The sequence below is a fragment of the Mytilus californianus genome, unplaced genomic scaffold (assembly GCF_021869535.1).
Source record: "Mytilus californianus isolate M0D057914Y unplaced genomic scaffold, xbMytCali1.0.p SCAF_4, whole genome shotgun sequence".
Lineage (NCBI taxonomy): Eukaryota > Metazoa > Mollusca > Bivalvia > Mytilida > Mytilidae > Mytilus > Mytilus californianus.
The window spans coordinates 30,624,174-30,649,890 of NW_026262690.1; the positions used below are offsets into that span (position 1 = coordinate 30,624,174).

Consider the following 25,717-nt stretch of genomic DNA (forward strand, 5'->3'; position numbering starts at 1 on the left):
GCTTTTCCGAAAATTACGGATTCTGTTGAAGATTCAGAAACAACTATGAGAGGTGTAACTGTTTCACTGCAAACAGATGACTACTTGTATTATAATAATGACACGGGTACAAGACCTATTACTAGTCAAAGTAGTCGTCCTGTGAAATATCAAACGGTGAAGGTAATAACACCAACAACCAATAAATTACCTCAAGTGCACGAAAGGAGATCGTTCGCACATCGAGAGACACCAAGAACTTCAAGGAAAGCCTTTCCAAGTTTTCGAAACTCCCATAACAACATTCACGATAATGTAACACGAGCTGTTTCAAAGCAAAAACTTGGAAAGTTGTCAACAAGTCTGCCTCTACTACCGAACACGAAATGAAGCAGCGATTTGACAGTTTAACTGACTTTAAAGAGGCATATTTTGATGATGGAGAAAATAATAATTGTGTTTATGACAGGGATGTAATCGTGGATTTTTAATTAAGCGATGGAGCATGCAAACACTATTCTTCTAAAAATAATTGCACCATAGAACATCATGTAGAGACTGTAGGTAGTAGAGCCTTGATATATTTTATTCATCTTATAAGTGATTATACGATCCCAAACCGTATGTTGTTTTCACTTAAATCGTTAGTCGTAATTAGGATGCGTTGATGTTTCAATATCAGATTTATTTATTTATGCATATACTTAAGGGACGATCATTTAAATTTTTTAGGGTGAGGCAGGAGAATATTTCGCGGACGGAATATTCATGTTAACCTGGTGCTATGCCGGTTTATCCATTTCGTACGACAGAGCCGCTCGAAAAATTTTGCACGACAGAGACGTTTGAAGATTCGTTTTCTCTTTTATATACAATCATTTCCTGCATTTAGCTAGGCTCCTGGCTAGAATATGCAATTCCAAAATTCGCCTCTTCCAGTCCTTCCCCAAGAAAATCAGAAGGTGTGCGAGGAGGAGACGATTTTCCTCTCTACAGTAGTAGTGTAGTCTTTGTTCTGAAACAAGGAGGAAGGAGTTTCCAAACGGAGGTCAAGGAGCTCAAATGTTTCGCATTCAAAACAAATGTTGCTGTCAGGAATATTATACGAGTAGTTAATTGTACAAAGACATCCTTTGAAATATATGACATTTTTTAGCTGCTTGAATTGTCTTATATTATTGACGTCACAACATTCCTGGCACCACATTGTTGGAATGTGATGTATTTGAACTATTTTGGAATCCCCTTTCACTCCTCCATCTTTGTTCCAGGACAAGGACTATTTTGGAATCTCCTTTCACTCCTCCATCTTTGTTCCAGGACAAGGACTATTCTGGAATCTCCTTTCACTCCTCCATCTTTGTTCCAGGACAAGGACTATTTTGGAATCTCCTTTCACTCCTCCATCTTTGTTCCAGTACAAGGACTATTTTGGAATCTCCTTTCACTCCTCCATCTTTGTTCCAGGACAAGGACTATTCTGGAATCTCCTTTCATTCCTCCATCTTTGTTCCAGGACAAGGACTATTTTGGAATCTCCTTTCACTCCTCCATCTTTGTTCCAGGACAAGGACTATTCTGGAATCTCCTTTCACTCCTCCATCTTTGTTCCAGGACAAGGACTATTCTGCTGCTCCCCACACACATGGTCTCGCGTTTTTTTTATCGTTATGTACCTTCATGGTTTGTTCAGATTTTCTAGCTGTACTTTGACTCATTAGATCTTTAAGTTACTTTAGTATACAATCTTGATTATTAAAAACCACAGTTTATCATCGTTTTATATTTGAATCAACATTACCAAAACTGTGTATGTGCTCTTACGTTCGTTGGCTGTTATAGCAGTCCAGAACCGTCTGATCAATAAGGGTAATTATGGGATTTACGGAATAGAGAATAATAGGCAAAACAAATAAAGATTAAAAAAAAAATAGCCGAAAAGATAACAAAGTGGTGCTAAAATAGAGAAAAATGAAAACAAAGATGCTAAAGAATAGAGAAATATGGCATTTAAACATTAACGACTACAAAAGTGAAGATACCCCCATGTAGGCCTTGACCATGGAATTTTATTAAGTATGAAATTGAATGTAATTAATCTATTTACTGCAAGAAGTACATTGTATTTGATTTACTAAAGTAAATATTTTGATTATCTTATATTATGGCATACGACGTAGAATGTATTAAATGACTATTTTTTCACTGAAACTCTTGTAATACTGTAACAACACTTCATAGCTTTTAACCACATTTACATTGTTTGCCAATTAACAGTAAATAAAAAAGTTAGTTCTGTAATAAGTGTTTCGGCCTTTTTTAATATTAGTAAATGTAAACTGTATTGAACGAAGATGTTTGGAACTGTGGAAGAAATTGATTTTTATCTTTAAATATATTGAAAAAATTGTGAATCTGAGACAATAGTAGAAAAGAAGTAGGCCTATATCATTTGTCTTATTTTGTTCCTTAATTTAACTCTTAGTACTTTGGATCTTTTAATGAAGAATGCATAGTTGGCAATCATTTACTGCATAAATTTGGCACAAAAAAGGACCAAATAATGGTTAAAAAATAATGGTACTATGTATATCGTGCGATCTATAAAGAACTACGAAGAACCTATATGATTAACTACTGTAAATATTTTCAGCGTTCATGTTCAGTACAGGATGGAACAAAGAGGTGTATTATATTGATGTGTTGAGACAGTAAGTCCAAGCATGGAAAATTAGGACGAGTTAAAATTCAGTTTTCAGAATTAACTCGCAGAAATGATTGAATTATTTAGTAACTGTAGGGACCTGAATCGTTAGGTTTTCTTTATTCACACAACTTAATCAAATAAATCTATAAAAAAAACATCAATTCTTATAATTATGGATTAAATGAGACATTGACCAATCAACACAATGCTAGAAAAGTGTCCACTGCTCTCCATACCAGCATCCTTTACAATGATTTCATACTGGTTGTAACACACTTCTTGGATAAAACATCCAGCGCTCACTCCAGTTCTAATATAATTTAGAGATTAACCGAACTGGTACTACATATAACCATAATACTTTCCAGTTCAGTTGAGAATGCAGCGAAGAGGAACTTGAATCATTTTAGACTATCTCTACTTAGCACCCTGTCATCAAATACACTTTTGTCTGTTTATAGATATAAGAAGATGTGGTATGAGTGCCAATGAGACAAATCTCCATCCAAGTCACAATTTGTAAAAGTAAACCATTATAGGTCAAAGTACGGCATTCAACACGGAGCCTTGGCTCACACCGAAGAGCAAGCTACAAAGGGCCTCAAAAATGACTAGTGTAAAACCATTCAAACAGGAAAACCAACGGTCTAATCTATATAAAAAACGAGAAATGAGAAACACTTACGAACCACATCAACAAACGACAACCACTGAACACCAGGTTCCTGACTTAGGAAAGGTGCAAACAAATGCAGCGGGTTTAAACGTTTTAATAGGTGCCAACCTTCGCCCTACATGAAACAATAGTGTAGCATCACAACATAGAAAGACACACTATAAAATATCATTTGAAATGGCTTAACTCAATCAAACAACATATTAACAAAAACAAGTGAACATACACTGAACGAATAAATATGATCTATGACACAATGTAAATACAAAATTGATAAAACAAGGGGTTAGTTGTAAAACAATATCAAAAAGACAACCATAACCTTTGACAAAATGATGCCAAATAAAATAACGTACACAGGTAAATAAAAATAATTTTGTTGTAAGGTATACATGGAGTACGGAAATAATTTTTACAAAATAAATAATTTTGTTTTTCCTAGTACCTCCTGTTTATGCCTCCTTTAAATTATCTGCAAACATTAAAGCAACCGAATAGATACTTCTGTTTACTACAAATCCACTGATGTTCACTGTAAAACAGATTTCAGTTTGTCATCTTACGAAAATGTCATACCACTACTTCGTAGTGACAAAAACACGACCATATCGTACTGGCCTATCTCATACATAAGATTACCACTCGCGAGACTCTCCTGCTAAATTTCAAACCTATTGATACCGAAATCCCTATTTTGATCAAGGCAATTCTAATTGCAGCAATTCGTGGGGTGTGGGTCTTTGAATGACAATTTAAGTCCAACCGTATGCAATGTTGAAGCAGCCTATAGGGGGAAGAGACACTGTAGAAGTCGAATGCAATACATACAATTGTAATTACTGAAAATGGAATACTTAGAAGCTCCTTCCATATAATATCACTGTTAAACCTGAGACTACTATAACACTATGTTATAGTATGTGTTATAGTAGTCTCAGGTTAAACTAGATTCAGGTACTAGTATAGGCCATATAGATATGATTGTCAAAGGTTTAATTTTTATTTTTTATTCATCATACTGGCTTCATTTCTCCGTTCTAAAATGCATAACATATATTATCAAAAATTGTTTTCTATAACTCCATATCGATAATTCTTTATAGAACAAGTTTTATTTAAACGACAGTGTATTTTGTTTAGAGTATTAATGTTGAAGTTTTTATGGCATTCTTTCTTTTACATCTGGTTTATTTGCTTTCAAGGTATTCTCCAAATTTGTTTTACATAATGATATGCGCTATCCACAAATTTGATAAACCATAATCTCGATATAGATGCATTATTAACTGATGTGCAGTAAGGGGCTGTTATTTTCATCGGTGTCTACGTGTTTACTATCAATTATTCAATAATGGCTTTTTTCACTATCGACTCGATCCGAAAATGGGGTTAATAACGTCACACATGTATATGCCGTGCACAAGCTCTACCTTGTCCAAATGGTGTAACTTTGCACCAATACTTTCCATCATTATTGAGAAGTCAGTTAAAACAGGTATTTTTCCAGATGACTGGAAAACTGCCCATGTCTCACTTGTATATAAAAATGGTCAAAAATATAATCCTGAAAACTACCGCCCTATATACCTCACATGTATTTTAGGCGAGTGACATTTTTCAAAAAGACGCTTAGTTAAAGACTTTAATGCATCCATCTAACAGTAACACACGGCTGTATTATATGTCATTCGAAAGCTAATTATCTGTTTTTTTTTCTGTTTTGCCCGATCGTAAAAAAATCGTACGGTGCAATTTTCGTTAAATCAAGGTCAAAGGCCAAGAATAAACATTCCAAATTTTTGCAATTATTAAACAAAATGCAATTTTCTAGTTATTTTACGATAAAATTTACCAAAAGATCATATGAACCTTATTGAACAGGATACAGTCATTCCAAAACAACACACATTAAGAGGTTAATTGCGCAATATTTCCCGAAAATTGCAATTCTTAGCAAATCCACCAAGAATGAGAAAAATACTCTAAAAGCAATATATGTCTTGGGGGATCGATATTTGTATGCTCAAAAATCAAATAAATGTATGGTTTTGTTGTCAAGAAATATTTTTTCATATAAATTTTAAGATGCGATTGATATACATAATGTTCTTGGAACAGCTTCTATTGAAGTGTATGCAAATGGCGATAATATTGCTTTTCTATGTTTAGATAGCACATCGCTAATTGTCAATATCAAGGAGGACAATAATTGTCAATAATAAAAGAACGGATATTTAAAGTTCAAAAACAAATATACGAGCTAATTGAGGTAAAAATATGTTTTTTTCGAAGTCGAACTTATTTACCTTTTGCAGTCGTGTTGAAATGCAAACATGCTTTTGCGACTAAATCGGTAGCAACATTGAAATAAGTTAACAGCATTCGGAAACACTTTGTTGTTTTGCGTGATAAAAACGAACCAGAAAAAATGCTGCTGCTTTTTTTAAAACGTTTAGACATGTTAAATGTGTTCAGAAGTTTAATCTCGTTTTATTTCGAATTAATAGGTTCAATATTCGAATTAATAGGTTCCATATTCGAATGAAATCTGTTTTGAATGATTTCACCAAAAGCTTTTAAAACAAAAATGCAGATAATTGTGTATGTAACGAAATTATTAGTAGTTGTGTTATAAAATATACGAAAGGTTGAAAATGAAATAATTCACTTCTTTATGTAGTGTTAATTGTTACATTTCTCTGTTGTGTTTTGTGGACTGTTGTTTGGCTGTTGAATTTTTTTAACAATTGGTCATGGTGTTATCTTAGTTTCTTTGGTTTATGGTTTGAAATTGTTCCCTTGGTATCATTTTACTTTAAAGACAATTAATTGCAGTAGTGACCTGACAGTAAAGTAAAGAGGACTAAACGCAATAAAAAAATATCTGCGAAAATACCGGTAAGTTAAATTGCTCACGGGGATATATAACCAATTCGTAATCATGATAGATTCAACCACAATTTTTAAAATTTTAATCACTAAAAGAGAGGCGAAAGATATCAAATGGACATTCAAAGTCATAAGTTGAAAAAAAAACTGACAAAGCAGGGGCAAAAAAAACGAAAAAAAACACCAGAAGACAAACAACAGTATACAAAACACAACATATAAAATCAAAAACTGAGCAACACAGACCTTACCAAACACTTGGTGTGAACTCATGTGATCTGGAAGGGTAAGTAGATCCTGCTCCTCATGTGGAACCAGTCGAGTGTCTCATGTAAGTACTGCCTGTTGATAGGTCTTATTCGGAAGGTCACATTCGATGCAAAGAGGACAGGATGGTAGTTACGACAATGGGAACATATCCGTCGTCATCTGTGAGTCAGCTATTCCATAAAGGTCAACCAACTAGTCATGGCGTCCATAACATTTTCGAAGGGATGATTTCAGCTTTACAATTTGAATTCTAGTTTAATAGCTTCCTCTATCAAGGAAATCATGAACGTAAATGCAAGCTCTGGAATATCGTATCAACTTGGAAGATATATACTCTATATGCAGGCGCTGATGAAATGTTGCTTCAAAGAAATGGAAAGTTCTCAATTGGGAAACTGATGTCACTCTTTTGTCATATAGGTTTGTTCTCAACCGACCCTCATTGTTAATTTCGAGATGTAAGCCAAGATATGGGACAGATTCAACTATATCTGTTGTATCCTTTTTTCAAGTTCGATGGGATATATACGTTCAAAATAGTGAGAGGACATCATCTATATAGTGGAAAGAGAAGTTGAAAGATAACGATATCTTCTTTTCTTTCTTCATTAGAAGCTCTTGTATACATAAAGGCAGCCTCATATAGATAAAGGAACGAGTCATTAAAGCTATTCTGGAAGTCTAGTTGTAATTAGAGTTATTGCTAGTTCATTGAATTTGTTAAACCAAATTATTCTTTTTTCAATTTTGTGCGTTCGAACTTTTGTTCTTGATTTACCTTCATCGGGAACGCTCATAACCAAAGTGACGAAAGCAAAGGGTGTAAAACTTCTTATAAACGTGCGGAGTAATAGCATAACAAATATATTTGAGGTCAACTATGTTTAAGGGATGTGGGACTTAACTTTCTAAAATAGAGAATTAAAGAAAGATAAGATAAAGAATGAATTCGAAGTCAATGTAACTGCAACATGTCTTGATACTTGACAATTACGTATTATTATAAGGTTTCTTACTAAGAACAAGCATACAGATCATTACAATGTCTAGTATATGATAATTCTAACACCCTTTTCTGTCGTCGATGCATGTATGCATTTAAACAATGAACAATGCAGTTTAAGCAGCCAGAAGACAAGTTTTCTAATTTGTAGAAGTGAATTCTTTGAAATTTCACTTTTCATTAATTGATTTTATATTTATTTGTTTCTGTATTTTTAATACATTTTTTTATAGTTGACATTATATAAATAAAAAGTCTTTTAACTATAAAAATGTTTATGATTAAATTACAAATTAAACAATATGAAAAGTCAATTTTTTCTTTCAGTCTAGCAGTCAATGCACATTGACATATCGAAGTTTCGCCACCTTAATCATGTTAATTACGAGCAATATAATTTTTTTCTGTAAATATTTTCACATTTTTTTAGAATTTTATTTTTTCAATGTTAACTTGACTACATACTATGTTTAAACGGAAGAAGTGATAAAAAGCTGTGTTTCGGCAGATGGCGGTATTTTGTGCAAACGTATGAGTTGTTATGATTTGCTGTTTGATTAGAAGTAAGTTTTGAATGATACATAATTTAGCCGTGTGTTAGGTGGGCGCATTAAAAATGTTATTTCATGGTGGTTAAACACATCCTGTAACATGCAGATAATTACATCTTGTATCCCTATAACATGGATTTCGCAGAGGTCGATCCTGTGAAACACAGTTACTTCAATTTATAGATGATGTTTTGGTTAACCGTTAGGGAATATCTGTTTCACAGGTGACGACGGGTATGTTCCAATTGTCATAACTACAACCCCGTCCTTCCTTTCCCCGAATGTGACCTACCGAATTAATTATCACCAAGTTTGTACTTGCATGAGCAACACGACGGGTAATTCATGTGCAGCAGGATCTGCGTATCCTTCCGGAGCACCTGAGATCACCCCCGGATTTTGGTGGGGTTCGTGTTGCTCAGTCTTTAGTTTTCTATGTTGTGTTTTGTGTACCGTTGTTTGTCTTTCAGTCTTTTTCTTTTTTTGCCATGGCGTTGTCAGTTTATTTTCGACTTATAAGTTTGAATGTCCCTTTGGTATCTTTCGCCTCTCTTTCACTTAACATGGAAAACGGTAAACAAACATATATTTTGGTCATGTATTTCTCAAAAGCATTTGATAATGTTTCACATTATCTTCTCATTAACAAACTTCCCCATTACGGGAAACAGGGGTATTACATTTCTAGATACAAAATTTCTTAATCAGTTGTTCGACGTAGAGAAGGAAATCTGAGTGTGTAAGTCGAATTAGGGGTTCCACAGGGGTCAGTTCTTGAACCAAAATCTTTTCCGTACGACATAAACGATCATGATTCCAACTGGTATTACATCTACCATGCGTTTATTTGCAAATAATCAAATTATGATGCATCTACATTACAAAAAGATCTTGAAAAATTGACACCATGGGAAACTACGTGGAAAATTGCATTCTACCAAGATAAGTGTACTGTTATTTCAGTCACCAGAAATAAAAACCAAGCACATATAACTACACATTTCACAATCGCAACAGCAACAAATCTGGGGTAACCATCAGCTCTAACCTTAAATGTGTCATTACTTGCATTATATTTTATTTCCGTTCACTTATTTTTTCAATTAAAAATTAGTCATATTAATTATTTTATTCATGAAATGAATACACAAAAAAAGCCGGACACACAATTCACTAACACCCCAAAGTTTTTTTTACTGAAAACCCTTGACGATAGACTTTACAAGTGGATCTTAAAAATGCACAACTTAAAAAAAAAAAAATTTTGTGTGTATTATCTAGGGTAATTTCGTCTTTAACCTTTTTCGTTTCCGCACTCAAACTAAGTTTTCTTCATCCGAATTTTATGAAACTCATACACAATGCTAAGAACCAAAACTTGCAGGCAGAGTTCGAATTTGGGCAGTGAGTCACTTACCGTTCTAGAGTTATGCCCCTTTATAACTTGGAAAATTGCATTTTTTTCGTTTCCGCACTCTTACTTAAGTTTGCCTCATCCAATATTTTATAAAACTCATACACAATGCTAAGAACCACAACACGCAGACAGAGTTTAAATTTGGCAGTATATACGGTTCTAGAGTTATGCCCCTTTATAACATGGAAAATTGCAATTTTTTCGTTTCCGCACTCTAACAAGTTTTCCTCATACGAATATTTTGAAACTCATAAACAAGGATAATAACCGAAACTTGCAGGCAGAGTTCGAATTTGGACAGTGAGTCATTAACCGTTCTAGAGTTATGCCTTTTTTTAACATGAAAAAAATGCAATGCTTGAGCGGGGCAATCGTGTCCTCAAACACGTTCTTTTTTTTCTTTCTTTTTTAACTTTCTAAAATTCACCCTCACAACCGATCAGACAATAATTTTAAGTTGACAAAAGGCATAAAAGTACATTACATGATGCTTAATAGCTAGTAGATACATATGTCTTAAAATACAACTGTCATGTAAGAATGATAATAATGCTATGTGGATAAATTTGTCGGTTTTCAAGAGTTAAATTGACAGCGCGTCATCCCTACAATGACTTCCATTTTCGCGATTGAAAAAAAATAGGTGTCGTTATGGGTAGATAATTTTGACGAAGTAGAATCCTGACTGGATGGAATCCTTGAAGAACAACATGAGTATGTTACCCGTGACCGTCTACACGAAAAACATGATTTTTCTCGTTATTTTTTGTACAGCTGATTAACAAAAAAAAACAACCGATAAGCCATCCTTTAATTATTTTTTTTCTCTTTTCTTTGACCTGAAAGAAGAAGAGTTTCAGATTAAAACTCTATCTTTGAATTCATTTTAGCTCATCTGACCCAAAGGCTTTAAGGGCCACTGTGGGCCTTTCTCGTCACTTGGCGTCCGTCGTCGTCCGTTCACTTTTACAAAAATCTTCTCTGAAACTTATGAGCCAAATATAACCAAACTTGGCCACATTCATTACTGGGGTATCTAGTTTAAGATGTGTCCGATAGAACACCGGGGTAAAATGCAAGTTTTGTCTATTTCCCATGAACACTGAGATGGAGAAAATTTGACAAGAGCAAAAAAGTCCAGAATGTTGAGATCTAACTACTGTCTATTTACATAAAAAAATGTCAGACGAGTTCTTGCCCTTAAATGAAGAATTTTATCATTTTTTTTTACGTTTGTCCTTTTATCTTGAAAATTATAATAGACAGATAGAAACTACTTTAAAGAAGAAAATTGACCAGCAAAATTTTCCAAACTATTAGATTAAAACTTTGATGGTTTGGATAAAAAATGTGACCCCTGTTTTGAGAAAACATGTCTTTCTCACTGGCAATTTCAGTGATACATTTTTCCAGTAACACAAGGAACCACGACTGTCGAGGAGTATGGGGAGCTACCAAAAGAGGCAAACATACCTCGTTCTTCACTTCCAATAAAACTTTTGGAGCCAGAATTACTGAAGGAAAGGCATATGCAAACATCCCTTCCAAGAAACGGCAAACACGTCTTTGTTTGGGATCCTTAGTATTGTGAATTATCTCTAGACTATCGAACGATGCCGACTCCATTCCGAGATCATCACAAGAGTTTGCCCCCGGTATAAGCGTTCTGCATGACAGTCAACTTTATCTGGGATATGGGCTGCATGAAGATCAGTATCCTATTCGAGACACAACTGAAACTTCTCAAAAAATAAAGAATAGGCTGGGCGATGCCCCTCTTTGTTTTTTTATGTAAACCACTGCTGTAGAATTGGGACTAGAAAATTCCGACGCTTAACCAACAAGAGCTTTCCAAACTGCTTTCAATCCCAGCCAATGTATGTGTTTCTTGTGATAATGAACTGGATACTGTTCTGAAATATGACCCGAACCTAAATTTCCCCCAATCCCAAGTGTGTCAACAACATCGGAGAATGTTGAGTTTAACTGAAAAGGGTATCCTGTGAGGTTGCCAAAGCAGAAGTCAGGTGATACAACTGTAAAGGGCCCATATACAACAGCGCATGAGGTAGTATGACTAAGTAAGACAACAGAAGTCCTAACAGTTGCAAATGAAGATTTGCTGGAGCCGCATGTTTTTCCCTATTTAGTCTAAATAATTTCATGAATATGATTGAAATGTTCTTCTGAGGGGAGAACTAACCCCTTTTGAAAATCGAACAGTGCCCCCAGATATGAAATCCATATTCAAATCTAACATCATTCACAGAACCATTTGTTGCTGAACTGCTGTGCTTGGCCGTTGACCGTTGAAAAAAATGCTTTTTTTTATTAATCATAAATCATTAATCATTTACACACACATACATAAAATTATATATGCATTTCATGGTTTCTCAACCCTGTATTGCTGTATTAACCTTCTTGAAAACTCTTGGAACAATGTCGTGCGAAAAGGTATAGCTCTGAACTGATGATGAATTTGGTTGACCCAAAACCATTAGGATTTTCTGTGGAATTGAGAGCATTTTTCAATTTAAGACTTGAGGTCAAATATCCTTTTTACATAGCCTGAATTATGGATCTTAATGTTTCCATTCTGAAGCGCGAGTTTTGTAGATGAGCATTGATTTGTTTCAGGTTTTGAATTTAAGACTAGAGGTCAAAAATTCCTTTTGCAGAGCATAAATTATGATCTGAATGTTTCCATCCTGAAGCAAATTTTTAAGATGACTTGTAACTTGGATGGAGAGTTGTCTCATTGGCACTCATACCACATCTTCCAATATCTACTCATCACAATATTTCTTAAGCTCATTTACTTTAAAAAGAATGATGGTAAGAACTTTAGAAAGATGCTTAACCGAACATCATGACAACCCGGCACAAGTGGTAATAAAATGCTTCGCTGAGCGCAGCCAGATACGACCGCAGAGGTATAACCCTGAACAGTTGGGGCAAGTTTGAACACAATATTCAAGCTTGATACTGTCTGAATTTGGATTGTGATCAAATTTTGACATAATATATGTTTTTGACACAAAATAAATGTGGTCAAAGATATTAAAAATTTGAAATGGGACATTTAATTTACCTAGAATGGTCTGATATCCAAAATCTAACAACATGGTTAGATTCAGCATATAAAAAAACACAAAAAAAATAATTTTAGTTGAAATCAAACGAAGTTTAATTTTAGACCCTTCAAACCTTAATATGGACTAATTTGAAAACAGGGCCCAAAATAAAAACTCTAAATGCACAATAAGATTCAGCATATTATACAGCCGCAATAATTCAGTTTTTGATGAAATCAAACAAAGTTTAATTTTGGACCCTTTTGACCTCAATGTAGACCAATTTAAAAATGGGGCCCAATATCCAAAAAAGTAATACAAGGTTAGAACCCCCAGAAATTAAAAACTTTAAATTAATCCCATTGAAATTGGTTAAAAGATTTGTATTTATTTTCAATTGAAGATTTCTTGCTATTGTGCAATACTGGCCAATTGAAGATTTCTTGCTATTGTGCAATACTGTGCAATTGAAGATTTCTTGCTATTGCGCAATACTGTGCAGTTGAAGATTTCTTGCTGTTGCACGATACTGTGCAATTGGGGATATCTTGCTATTGCGCAATTCTGTGCAATTGAAGATTTCTTGCAATTGCCCAATACTGTGCAATTGAAGATTTCTTGCTATTGCCCAATACAGTGCAATTGAAGATTTCTTGCTATTGCTCAATACTGTGCTATTGTGCAATACTGTGCTATTGCGCATTACTGTGAAATTGAAGATTTCTTACTACTGCGCAATACTGTGCTATTGTGCAATTGAAGATTTCTTGCCATTGGAATTTGCCCAATACTGTGTGTGGTATTGAACAATACTGTGCTATTGCGCAATACTGTGCAATCATTTGAAATTTCAAAAATTTTGAAGAAAAAAAATATGAACCCCCAAACTTTATAAACCCCCTCCCCCTTGGAGTAATTACCCCCAAAATTAATCCCAGCCTTCCCTTTGTGGTATGGAACCTTGTAGTACAATTTTAGAGAGATCCATAGACTTAAACACAAGTTACTGTCTGGAAACTAGAAAAATGCTTGTTTTTGGCCCCTTTTTTGCCCCTAATTCCTGAACCGTTGGGGCAATTACCCCTAAACTCAATCCCAGCCTTCCCTTTGTGATATGGAACCTTGTGGTACAATTTCTGAGAGATCTATACACTAACACACAAGTTATTGTCCGGGAACTACAAAAACGTTTGTTTTTGGCCCCTAATTCCTAAACTGTTGTTACCATAACCCCCAAAATCAATCCCAAACTTCCTTTTGTGGTATTGAACCTTCTGGTAAAATTTCTCAGAGATCCATTCCCTTAAACTAAAGTTATTGTCTGGAAACCAAATGTGTCTTCGGACGACTACGACATAGCATTATACGATGCAAAAAATTGTTTGCCGTCGTATAAAAAACTATATACCGGTAATCTAAACCTTCACATCATAATGCACATGTATTAAATTTCTAGTAAATGACTGCAGCTTCATGGTATACTACCATAACCAAAAGCTTTAACATGTGAATATTCTGATTTCACCATCAAATCCATAATTTAGCACACGATTTAAAAAGTTCATATCATGAATGAAGATGTGTACTAGATTTTAAATTATGAGGCCACAACTGCATGATTAACTATCTGGACCAAAAAACTTAATACCAGATACGGGACAGATGAACAGATCAGAAAACATAATGCCTCCAAACTATTGCAGTAGGGGCATTAAAAGACCATGAAGCAGGTTTGTGATTTTTTTTCTTCATATGGTCACGTGAAGATTTAAACTATTATTGGGCAAGCCTTTACTATATATAATAAAAAACAACGACAAAATAAGTTTTGTTATATATTATTAGACCACATCATCAAGCACAAAGCCATCATACATGACCATTATTTTTATGGTATAACAATTGTTAGATTTTCACAAGGACAAAGTCCAAAAAAATTCCTAAAAAAGATTTACATGTTTAAATATCTCTTTAAAAAAAAAAATTACTTCAGAAATTTTTGAAAAAATCAAATTTGAAGAAAAAAATGCTGTTAAAAGAGTTTCTAGTCAAATTTGTAGACATGAACATGTTTTGGGGCAATACTGACTGCCCTCTTGCTGAGGTCCATAGTTCCTTCTATAAGCGTGCCATCTGAATGGAAGACATGCATCAGTGTTTTAGGAATTTTAGCCTCTTTGAAGTTACTAGCAAAGTGTGAATCTCCAAGGTTTATGATTACTAGGTACCCAGAGAATCCTTCAGCTTTTCTAGTCATCCATAAAATGTCATTGTTGTCCTTCAAGATAGATACAACAGTCTTGCCAAACTGTATAGATTCATTACTGGCCAGTACAACTAATTGTTTGAAAGTGTTCATTATACTATATTCACTGTGGTATGCTTTGGCATGCTGAAAAATGAAAATCAAATATGCATTAACTTTAGGAGAAAATTTCATGATATGTCTACTAAATACATTTACACCAGGTACAAGGCATCAATTCAATATAAAATTTAATATGGATACTAATATGTTTCTCAAATAATATACATGTACTAGAGCACTAAATATCATTGTACAAAGACTACTTAATTTAAAGCTTTACTTAAAAAAAAAAATAAGGAGATGTTGTATGATTGCCAATAACACAAGTACATAAAAGGACAAAGATGTGAACAAATTCAGGTCACTATACAGCCTTTGGACAAACTAGCTATCACAAAATAATTTTCTTTTTTGTTTTCATTGTGTTAATATCAAGTAATACATCTCTTAGTTAAAAACACAAGTACAATAAATATATACGACCATGTTGTCACCTGTAGTAACTGAACATGACTTCATCAGAAAACACATACCCGCATAAAAATAAGAAAAATGTGTTATGATTGCCAGACTTACCTGTACATTGTTGGTTTTGTAGTTTGCTCCCAAAGGAATCCATGGCATGAATGTTGGATCAGTGAAACCAGCATTTGGTTGTTCACTACTCCACTGCATTGGCGTACGGAATTGATCTCTGTTTGTCTATAATAATACAAAAATTCTCAATCAATACAGAATTATTGGAATAAATAATCATAACAAAGGAAATTATAAAACTGCAAAATTTAAAGACATAATTCCATATGCCTTTCAAGACCATTACATTTAGAATAAACTTGCCCTATCAAAATATCAACAGTCCAAAACATTTTCAAGTTTGAGTTTTGAAAATAACAACAGTAACAATTGTAAAAATAAAACTGCACTTGTGTTTAGAGATAAGATAGCATTGTATTAAAATTTGTCTCATTTGATCAAATGTTTATTAACAATTCACCTACAATTTTTCATACACTATAATGGAGAATTCCCCCTACCTGTCCAGGTAATTTAGAAACTGGATCCTTGCTTGCTGCTGCTGGAACTCCATTCTTCATAGCAATTTCATCACCATAGTAAGATGATGAGACACCAGGAAGTAAAATCTGTACTGCTAACATAGCTTTCATATACTCATCACCAATCAGACTGGCAATTCTACCATGGTTTTCATTGTCCAACTAGAATAGAAATGTCAAAGAAGATATTTAATTTTTTTATCTTGATATTTTCATTTCTGTAATGTGCAAGCTTTTCTCTTGGGTAATGTATTCTTCATTACAATACATGTACATGTAGCTTTTATCATTCTTGATTTTTTTATTCACCATTAATATCTGATTATTGATCAAAAGATCTTCAATATCAATTCACTCACTCAAAATAAAAATAATGTTTCTCCTTAAATTTCCATTTTGTTTTAGCACTTTTTATATGTTCTGTGGATGATAACTTACACAACGTTAGCTTGATTTCGCAACTTTTCTTGTCCAATTGACCTATAAAGCTGTAATCTGTAGTGAGAGTTGATCCAATCAAAACTTATGACCAGGCAGTTAAAGTTTCAACTATGACATTTATAACTAGTTCTTTTGTTTTTGATAGCTTCCCTATACCCATATTGACATAAAATAAAACTAACCATCCAGATCTTCCTGTGAGCGTCGTCAACAGCAACTTCTTGTATCCTGTCTTTGAGATGAGTTGCAAGTCCATTCTTATTGTAATTTGTGATTGGCGACATTCTGACATAGGTAGCACCATTCTTGCCATTTGTTTCATAGTATTTCATAGTTGTGTTCATATCTGCATTAACAGTTACAATCAATGCCCTGTAATTTTAATTTATAAATTACTCAAAATTGTTAAATAAACCTTCTTTAATTGGGATCAACAAAGGTGCCTATCCATTTTGTACACCATCAGTAGGTGAAATTCTGTCATTTTTGGTCCTTTCTACTGGAGATTCAGACAGCTATTTCAATGGTGTTTTCTATTTCGATTGATTGTTGCTTGATTAACATCAACAGACTATTATTCATGCATAATCATTATGAATTATTCTTTTAAAAGGTACAGATACCCAACAAGTAACAAAGTAAAAGTTACATTAAACATTATGCACATTTATTTATTTTTACTAAAAAAAGACATACAAAAAGAAATACTGAATTTATGACAAACAAAACAGTATGATAGAAATAGGATATAAACATCAAATCCATATTGAAGTAAGAAAACATGGTAGTGCTGCACTTTGCTTCTCCATATCAATCCCAAATTCGCACCATTGCATTTCAGTTTAAAGATTTCAATTAATCTTTGCTTCTTTCTCCTGCTTTATAGCAACAATTTCTGTTTTTAAACATTTAATTTTATGACTCTCTCATGCAATTTTTGAAAGAAGTACTTTTTACAACTAAATAAATAACAAGTATGCTTTTGCAGTAACATTCATGCATCACAACTTTACAAGCAGTATACTACCTTCCTCCTTTGCAAGTGACTTTCCAATTTTTACTATTTTCTCTAATCAGATGTGATCATTCAAACAATTTGTGATATACCCCTGTTATTTCAAACTCTACTATATTAGAATTGGTATTTGTATCTGGCTTGGGACAGCCATATAATAAAAGAACATAACTGGGTAAAAAAAATAATTAAAAAATATTACTTCTTCAAATCTTTTTGAACCCCCCCTCCCCCTGTTGACAGAATAACCATAGACTTACATGAAGGGGTTTGAAATGAAGTCCTGCCAAGAAAATTAACAGGTTGATTACATTACATATTAGAATTTTCTTCAATTTAAAAAAAAACTAAGTGTAAAATTAGCCTACTTTTCCCTTCCTGGTTTATTAGCAGCAGCTTCCAATACAGCTCTCCATTCCTGTAGTAAGTCAAATGATTCAGGCTGGTGTGTTGTATGGTCATGTATCAGACTTTCATAACTCTGTTAAAATAAACATATACTTTATAGCCATACTGCGAAATTATTTTGTTTATTCGAGTAGGGAGAAACCACTACATATATGTATCCAAATGAAAATATGATTGTCTTGAAATCTTTAAAAACATTAAAAAACTTTGCTTCCAAATCCCATACTATTAACAATTACATTATTGTATTGATCTACAATCAATATAATTACTGTGGATCTGATCCTCTACTAACAAATGGTTAATCAGCAATTGTTATGTTCTACAACAGATTTTATTCTTATAAACTCATTGGTAATACCTACAATTTTTAACCAATCCACTAACAGGTTCATCATGAAGTGTTCTATTCTCCAACACTGACCGCCAGATACTGCAGACACTCTGGTAATACCTACCATATTACCAAGTGTAAAGTTTTTCCAGCAAATACTAATCTTACAGACCTGTCAATACCTACCCACTGGCTAGTTCATTACCAAGTGTCAAGTTTTCCATCAGATACTAATCTTACAGACCTGTCAATACCTAACCACTGGCTAGTTCATTACCAAGTGACAAGTTTTCCACCAAATACTAATCTTACAATCTGTTAATACCTATGTGTACCATCACAGATCCACTTCAATAGGTTAGTTCATTACCAAGTGTCAATTTTTCCATCAGATAATCTTACACTCTGATAATACATTGTACCTACCATAACAGATCCACTTCTACTGGCTGATTCATCACCAAGTGTAATGTTCTCTACAAGATATTCTGCATTTCTTACATGGAAACCATCAATTCCTTCTTTCAACCAGAAATTCAACACATCCTGAATAAATTAATTCAGTAATTATGTGGACTGAAATATTCTACTGCAAGATTTTAAATAGATACATCATACTTGATAAAAACTATAATGTTTTCCCCAATGGGAACCCAATGAAAGTTTTCCACAGTGCCATCTCTATCTGGTCAAGGTATTTCAACTTTTGTAAGTTCACTTGCCCCATCAAATGAATACAATAGCTATTGTTCTCTGTGTAGTTTATTCACTGGGACCTTTAAATTTCTTCTAAGAGAAATCTATCAGCATTGATTAATTTACCTGAGTCATGAAAAAAAAATTCTTATATATTTTTTATACTCATTAACTGCCTGTGATGATGTATTTATTCAAAATTGATAACTTATTATCATTTTTTTTCAATATAAACACTGATTTAATCATAGAATTTGATTTCTAAAAAAAGTTTAAGTAATGTTCCCATTGAAATTTGCATTTTTTTATTTTTTTTTAATTATAGAATACATTTAAGTAGGTCTTAATTTGAACATCATAATTTTAAAGTTTTTATTTAATGTCAAACACACAAAAAAACAAATTCTAAAGTTTTGTCAGAAATCAACTTTTATTAATGTTTGAATCACTGTTTACATTCAACAAATTGAAATATCTTATTAATATTGAATAAATACAACATCACATGCAGTTTTGAGTATAAAACATGTATTTTCGTCTATTTAGAAGATTTTTTTTACTCAGGTAAATTAATCAATGAGTGATAGATTTCTCTTACAAGAAATTTAAAGGTCCAAGAGAATAAACTACAGAGAGAACAATAGCTATTGTATTTATTCAATAGGACAGGTGAACTTATAAAAGTTTAAATACCTTGACCATATAGCAATGGCACTGTGGAAAACTTTCATTGGGTTTGCAATAATTTGTAAAATTTCTGTGGAAGAATATATGTGTTACACTATTGCACACACAGGAGACTTAGTTTTAGTATATAAGCATGCATTGATTCAATAATTTGCTTTACATTATAATCACTAGAAACTCCTTTCATATGACATTATCAAAGATCACATGCTTCACTCAAAACTTTTTTTAAAATATGTTTTTGGGTGAGGGTTGTGCTATGAATACCGGTAATATGTTTGCATGTGTGTGTCAAGTGGTTAAGATTTTGTGAAATTAAGCCATTTGAAAAAGATTATTGTCATTTCATGCATGTCAAAGCTGTATATACACAGGAAATCATTTAACCTTAATGATAATACTTTCACTTAATTTAATTATACCAAACATAACAAGATTCAGTGTAATATTACAAATTGAAATTTTTAAAATACCTTTGACTTTAGAGCCAATTTAGTCCAAATTATTCCTTCTGCTTAATTCCAATTTAAAGAAATATGAAATACTAAAAGAAATCCAAAGTGATTCAGCCCACACTGCTTTTGCTGGACTCTTACAGTGGGGGTTAAATTGCATCCTCCAGTACATGCATGCATATGCAAGAATAAGTAGCATATATACATGATCGGGGGAGGATTGGGTGCCGGAAATCATGTTGAAACCCAGTTTGAAATTCAGTGGTTGTCATTTGTTGTTGTATATCACAATTGCTTTTTGTTTTGTATATAGATCAGATCATTAGTTTTCTCATTGGTTTTGTTTTACATTTGTCATGTTGCGTACTTTTAGAGTTTGCTATGTAGCATATATATGGATATTGCTCTTTGTTGAAGGCTGTATGGTGACCTATAGTTGCTGACTTCTACATTATTTGCTCTCTGGTAAAGAGTTGTCTCATTTACAATCATACCACATCTTCTTATTCTTATATGTAAACAATGGCAAATCCAAGAGTGGTGTGGGATTTGAAGTTAAAGGTATTCTTTCTTAAAATGTTCTTGCATCTTTTGTATGAAAAATATGTGTAAAATAGTTTGATATTACAATGGTAGCATTTTCCCAAGAATTTCCATTTCAGAAAAACATACCTTCATTTCTTTTCTAACATCTTCGTTCATTAAGTTGAGATCGGGTTGTTCTTTGAGGAATGTATGGAGATAACACTCACCACGAAGGTCATCATACTCCCATGCACTTCCCCCATAAACACTCAACTGAAAAAAGTACCCTAATGAATTAATCAATGAAGTTGGGTTTTCTTCTAAATAAAATTCAAAAGCTCTATGACTCAGAATCAAATGAAAATGTCCAATAATAAACAGAATATCACTACTTCAGTGACGATAATCATTTTAAAACACTAACAAATTTCAATAAAAAATAAAATGCTCCGCAGGGCGCAGCTTGATACGACCGCAGAGGTCGAACCCTGAACAGTTGGGGCAAGTATGGACACAACATTCAAGCTTGATACAGCTCTGAATTTGGATTGTGATTAAATATTTGACACAGCATAGGTTTCTGACACAGAATGAATGTGGTCTAAGAACTTAAAAATTTTAAATTGGACATTCACCTATTATGGTCCAATATCCAAAATCTAAATACATGGTTAGATTCAGCATATCAAAGAACCCCAAGAATTCAATTTTTGATGAAATCAAACAAAGTTTAATTTTGGACCCTTTTGATCTCAATGTGGACAAAAATGATAACAGGGCCCAAAAATCAAAAATCTAAATACATGGTTAGATTCAGCATATCAAAGAACCCCATATATTCAATTTTTGTTGAAATCAAACAAAGTTGAATTTTGGACCCCGATTTGGACCAACTCGAAAACTGGGCCCATAATCAAAAATCTAAATACATGGTTAGATTCAGCATATCAAAAAACCCCATATATTCAATTTTTGTTGAAATCAAACTAAGTTTAATTTTGGACCCTTTGGACCTTTATGTAGACCAATTTGAAAACAGAACCAAAAATTAAGAATCTAAATACACGGTTAGATTCGGCATATCAAAGAACCCCAATAATTCAATTTTTGATGAAATCAAACAAAGTAAAATTTTGGACCCTTTGGACCTCAATGTGGACCAATTTAAAAACGGGGCCCAAAATCTAAAAACTTAATACACGGTTAGATTCAGCATATTAAAGAACCCCAAGAATTCAAGAATAAAACCCCATTGAAATTGATCAAGAAATAAGCAATTTATACGAAGTATCTTCTTTTGCACAATACTGAGCAATTGATTATTTCTTGCTATTGCGCAATACTGTACAATTGACAATTTCTTGCTATTGCGCAATATTGTGCTATTGGATATTTCTTGCTATTGCGCAATACTGTGCAATTGAAGATTTCTTGCTATTGCGCAATACTGTGCAATTGAAGATTTCTTGCTATTGTGCAATACTGTGCAATTGAAAATTTCTTGCTATTGCACAATACTTATTATATAATAATTTACACATCCTGTTTGGTGTGTATCTCCTACCATATCATTATTATTTGCTTTTAAATATAAATCAGAAATAACCAACTTAAAATGGAAAATTTTAAAAGAAAAAAAAAAAGGAAAAAAAGAAAAAAAAAAGAAAAAAAAAAAAATCCCCCCCCCCCAAAATTTTTTGAACCCCCTTATGATTCATCACCCCCAAACTCAATCTCAGCCTTCCCTTTGTGGTATGGTACCTTGCAGTACAATTTCAGAGAGATCCATACACTTGAACACAAGTTATTGTCTGGAAACTAGAAAAATGCTTATTTTTGGCCCCTTTTTGGCCCCCAATTCCTAAACGTTTCGGGCAATTACCCCCAAACTCAATTCCAGCTTTCCCTTTGTGATATGGAACCTTGTAGTACAATTTCAGAAATATCCAAACACTTACACACAAGTTATTGTCATGAAACTAGAAAAATGCTTGTTTTTTGCCCCTTTTTTGGCCCCTAATTCCTAACATTTTGAGGCAATTACCCCCAAAATCAATTACAGCCTTCCCTTTGTGATATGGAACCTTGTGGTACAATGTCAGAGAGATCCATACACTTACACACAAGTTATTGTCTGGAAGTTACAAAAATGCTTATTGTTGGCCCCTTTTTGGCCCCTAATTCCTTAACTGTTGGTACCATAACCCCCAAAATCAATCCCAACCTTCCTTTCATGGTATTGAACCTTATGGTAAAATTTCATGGAGATCCATTCACTTAAACTAATGTTAGAGTGCGAAAACCAATGTGTCTTCGGACGACGCCGGACGACGACGACGACAACGTCATACCAATATACGACCAAAAAATTTTCAATTTTTGCGGTCGTATAAAAACCTGTCCATACCCAATTGTTTGGCTTTTGTCCACCCTTTGTACATGGTCTCCAAACATAATAGTCTGTATAGGGATCTTGTTTGTTCTGACTAGACACAAACCAGGTGTGATTTCTACTGGTGTGATTTGGAATGAAATCAATAACAAGTCTCACTACAATGATACAGACAATTAATTACTTTTACTACATGTGGTGTAGATTTAAACTTCATATGCACATTAATAATTTATGTATAAGAAAAAGCAATACACACATATAGAAAACATTAGAATGCACCAATGGTAATTGTCTGGACTCTTCTTTCTTCACACAAATTAGTACATGTGCTTAAAAGAACTTTTTGGTACAGGTAGAAACCTAGAAACATGCTTATTGTTAGGTTTATCTGTTACCAAATACAGATCCTGTGTCGTACGTCTTAGTGCACACAGATTTGACAATAATTTGTTCTATTTTCTGTTTGAAGACATTTTGGGATCCCCAGGTATTGACGTATAATAATAATAATAATAATAAATTCTTTATATAAAGAGGGTAACCTCAGTTAGTTACAATAAACTAATCTTCCCTGAGGCCCTCAATAAATGATGCAAGCCTTCAATTTTTTTTTCTGAAGGCTGAAATTTCATTGGCAGATGTAATAATTACAGAAACAGAAAGAAGAACACAAGTGTTGTCAGATCCTTGTAATAAGCAACTGTAGAATCACAACTAAAGTGCACCAATTAAACAAATTTAACTGAGCTTTGTCTTCAAAGATAATAATATATGTTAACTGACCCACAAGTTTAAATAAATTTATACTGTAAACTGAATAGTCTTCATCAATCAGTTATTGGGGGAAATTACAACCACTTTCATGTGATGCAAGTGACATCATGATATTCAGTACATAATAATCTCAGTAGGATAAATAAATATGTTATTTATTATTACATCATCCTATATAACTTGACTACACTTGTGATATATACCAGATGTGAGAACACAAACTAGGACATTAAACCCCCCACCGACAGACAAATTGATAATCATTCATTTGATCACATGTACATACTTTTGTCTTTAGTCTCTTTTCTCAGTTTTCTGATGTCTGCTAGGGTTCCAAGACTTGGTTCAACATCTTTGTAATCCACAACATCCATACCATTGTCAACACCTCCACTCTTATAAAAAGAGTTGATGTACAATGTTTCCACTCCAAGATCTTTGAAATGTCCATCTCCCAGTTCTGAGATTATTCCTGTTTTAAATACATAAATGAATTGAACAACATAAAAATAATATTTAAAATGCATTATTACATGCATATAAAACAGTGGTGGATACAATATAAACATAAGCAACATAAAAAGAGTACAATAAGAGTCTAAAAATGTAAACATAAATCATTAAAAAAATTTAAAAAGTTGTTATTGTTAAGCATAATTTGGGGAGGTTGATTAGAATATTAATAAAAAAAAATAAACAGAAAATTCATTTAAATGATATTTGAATTTTACCTTGTAAATCTCCTACTCCTTCTCCCGGTTCAGCTTTTCCTGGCTTATTGGTGTCTTTGAATGATTTTGGGTAAACTTGGTAAGAAGCTTGTTTGTCATACCACTTGAGATCTGGTCTGTATGGACAACGTGGAGCTAGAACAATGATGACAATAGCAGCTGCCAGCATAGCAATCCATCCAACCCAGAAAAGGATGAACAAGATCACCCGTACTTTCTTCCAAAATGGGTCGTTGGCGTACTGAAGAAGCTCTTCTTTTCCCAATCCAGTGAACGATGCCCCACCAGAGCTCGAGGTCTCAACTTCCACCTTTACGTCTCCTCCATTTGTTAAAAATTTAGCTTTAGAATCGTTGAATTTTGGATCATCTGATTCATCTACTTCAGCTTTTAAATGGGCCTTTTCATCAACTGTACTTTCATCCGCCATAATTTGTGCTTTGTTAGTTAGTTTGCAGTGATTACCACGTCTGTTTCTTCGCAACACTCCTTGTTAGTTCTCCTTTTACGACCTTCAAGGATGATGCAATATAAGATTAAACTGGTTTATTCCGGTTGCGGCGGCGCACAGTCAATTTTAAAAGGGGTGATTATAATAAAAAAAGAATGTTTGTTTTATCTAACAAAATAGTTTATACAAATTATAGTCATGCAGAATTTTATACTTTTGTTATTATTCCAAACACGATAACAACAGAAACAATTATTATTGCTTGAAACTACCCCAATAAATAAAGGAAGAAACCAGATCACCCCAGAGAACAAATACCATAGCACCTGTTACAAACTAGGACAAAGTCGAAATACCGGGAAGTATGAAAAGGTTTAAAAACATTCTTAATAGATAACATAAACACTGAATCGACCTGAACAAACACCTATAAAGTTACCAATATCCTGTTTTATTGTTTGTTAGCATTCAACTGTAAAAGAAAACCAAGACAACTGTCGAGAGTATTTTTTATGTTTATTTTTTTTCTCGAGATTTTTTAAATAGTTTTATAGATACGGGTGAACTTAATCAGCGATTACTTAAGATCACAACACTATTACAGATCAGGAATATATACAAATAAATAAAAAAAAATATTTTATTGGCACAAACTCAATTACAATAATTGGCAACGGCCCATACAACTAGTATACAAGTGGTTATGATGCAACAATTAAACAATACTACTTAACATATTAATAGGCACATTTCGAACAATGAAATTTGCAGTTATATATATATTAATATACATAGGTTAATGTAGAATAGGCTACTGACATACATACATTGTATGTTATAGCTTCATAATGTTCATATTACTCATTTGTC

The 25,717-nt window shown here is 33.3% G+C and overlaps 1 protein-coding gene across 1 annotated transcript; it reads right to left on the reverse strand.

Moving 5' to 3' along the window:
• Positions 1 to 14,391: 14,391 nt before the first annotated feature.
• LOC127739442 (neutral and basic amino acid transport protein rBAT-like) lies at positions 14,392 to 24,936 on the reverse strand. The gene is made up of 10 exons (XM_052251212.1): positions 24,397 to 24,936; positions 23,952 to 24,137; positions 22,904 to 23,046; positions 20,644 to 20,769; positions 18,560 to 18,679; positions 17,760 to 17,872; positions 16,559 to 16,748; positions 15,915 to 16,097; positions 15,454 to 15,579; positions 14,392 to 14,961 (listed from the first exon to the last, which is right to left on the reverse strand). Exons 1-10 carry the CDS (start codon positions 24,824 to 24,826, stop codon positions 14,614 to 14,616), a joined length of 1,965 nt encoding a protein of 654 aa, XP_052107172.1. The 5' UTR covers positions 24,827 to 24,936; the 3' UTR covers positions 14,392 to 14,613.
• Positions 24,937 to 25,717: the final 781 nt, after the last annotated feature.

Bases quoted from the DNA above. Each gene is read 5' to 3' on its own strand.
- LOC127739442 (XM_052251212.1), bottom strand. From the start codon at position 24,826: ATGGCGGATGAAAGTACAGTTGATGAAAAGGCCCATTTAAAAGCTGAA. The intron at 16,749-17,759 runs GTAGGCTAATTT...TTAAAATTACAG, and splicing joins AATAAACCAGGAAGGGAAAA to GGCATTGATTGTAACTGTTA. The intron at 14,962-15,453 runs GTAAGTCTGGCA...TTCATTTTTCAG, and splicing joins ACAAAACCAACAATGTACAG to CATGCCAAAGCATACCACAG.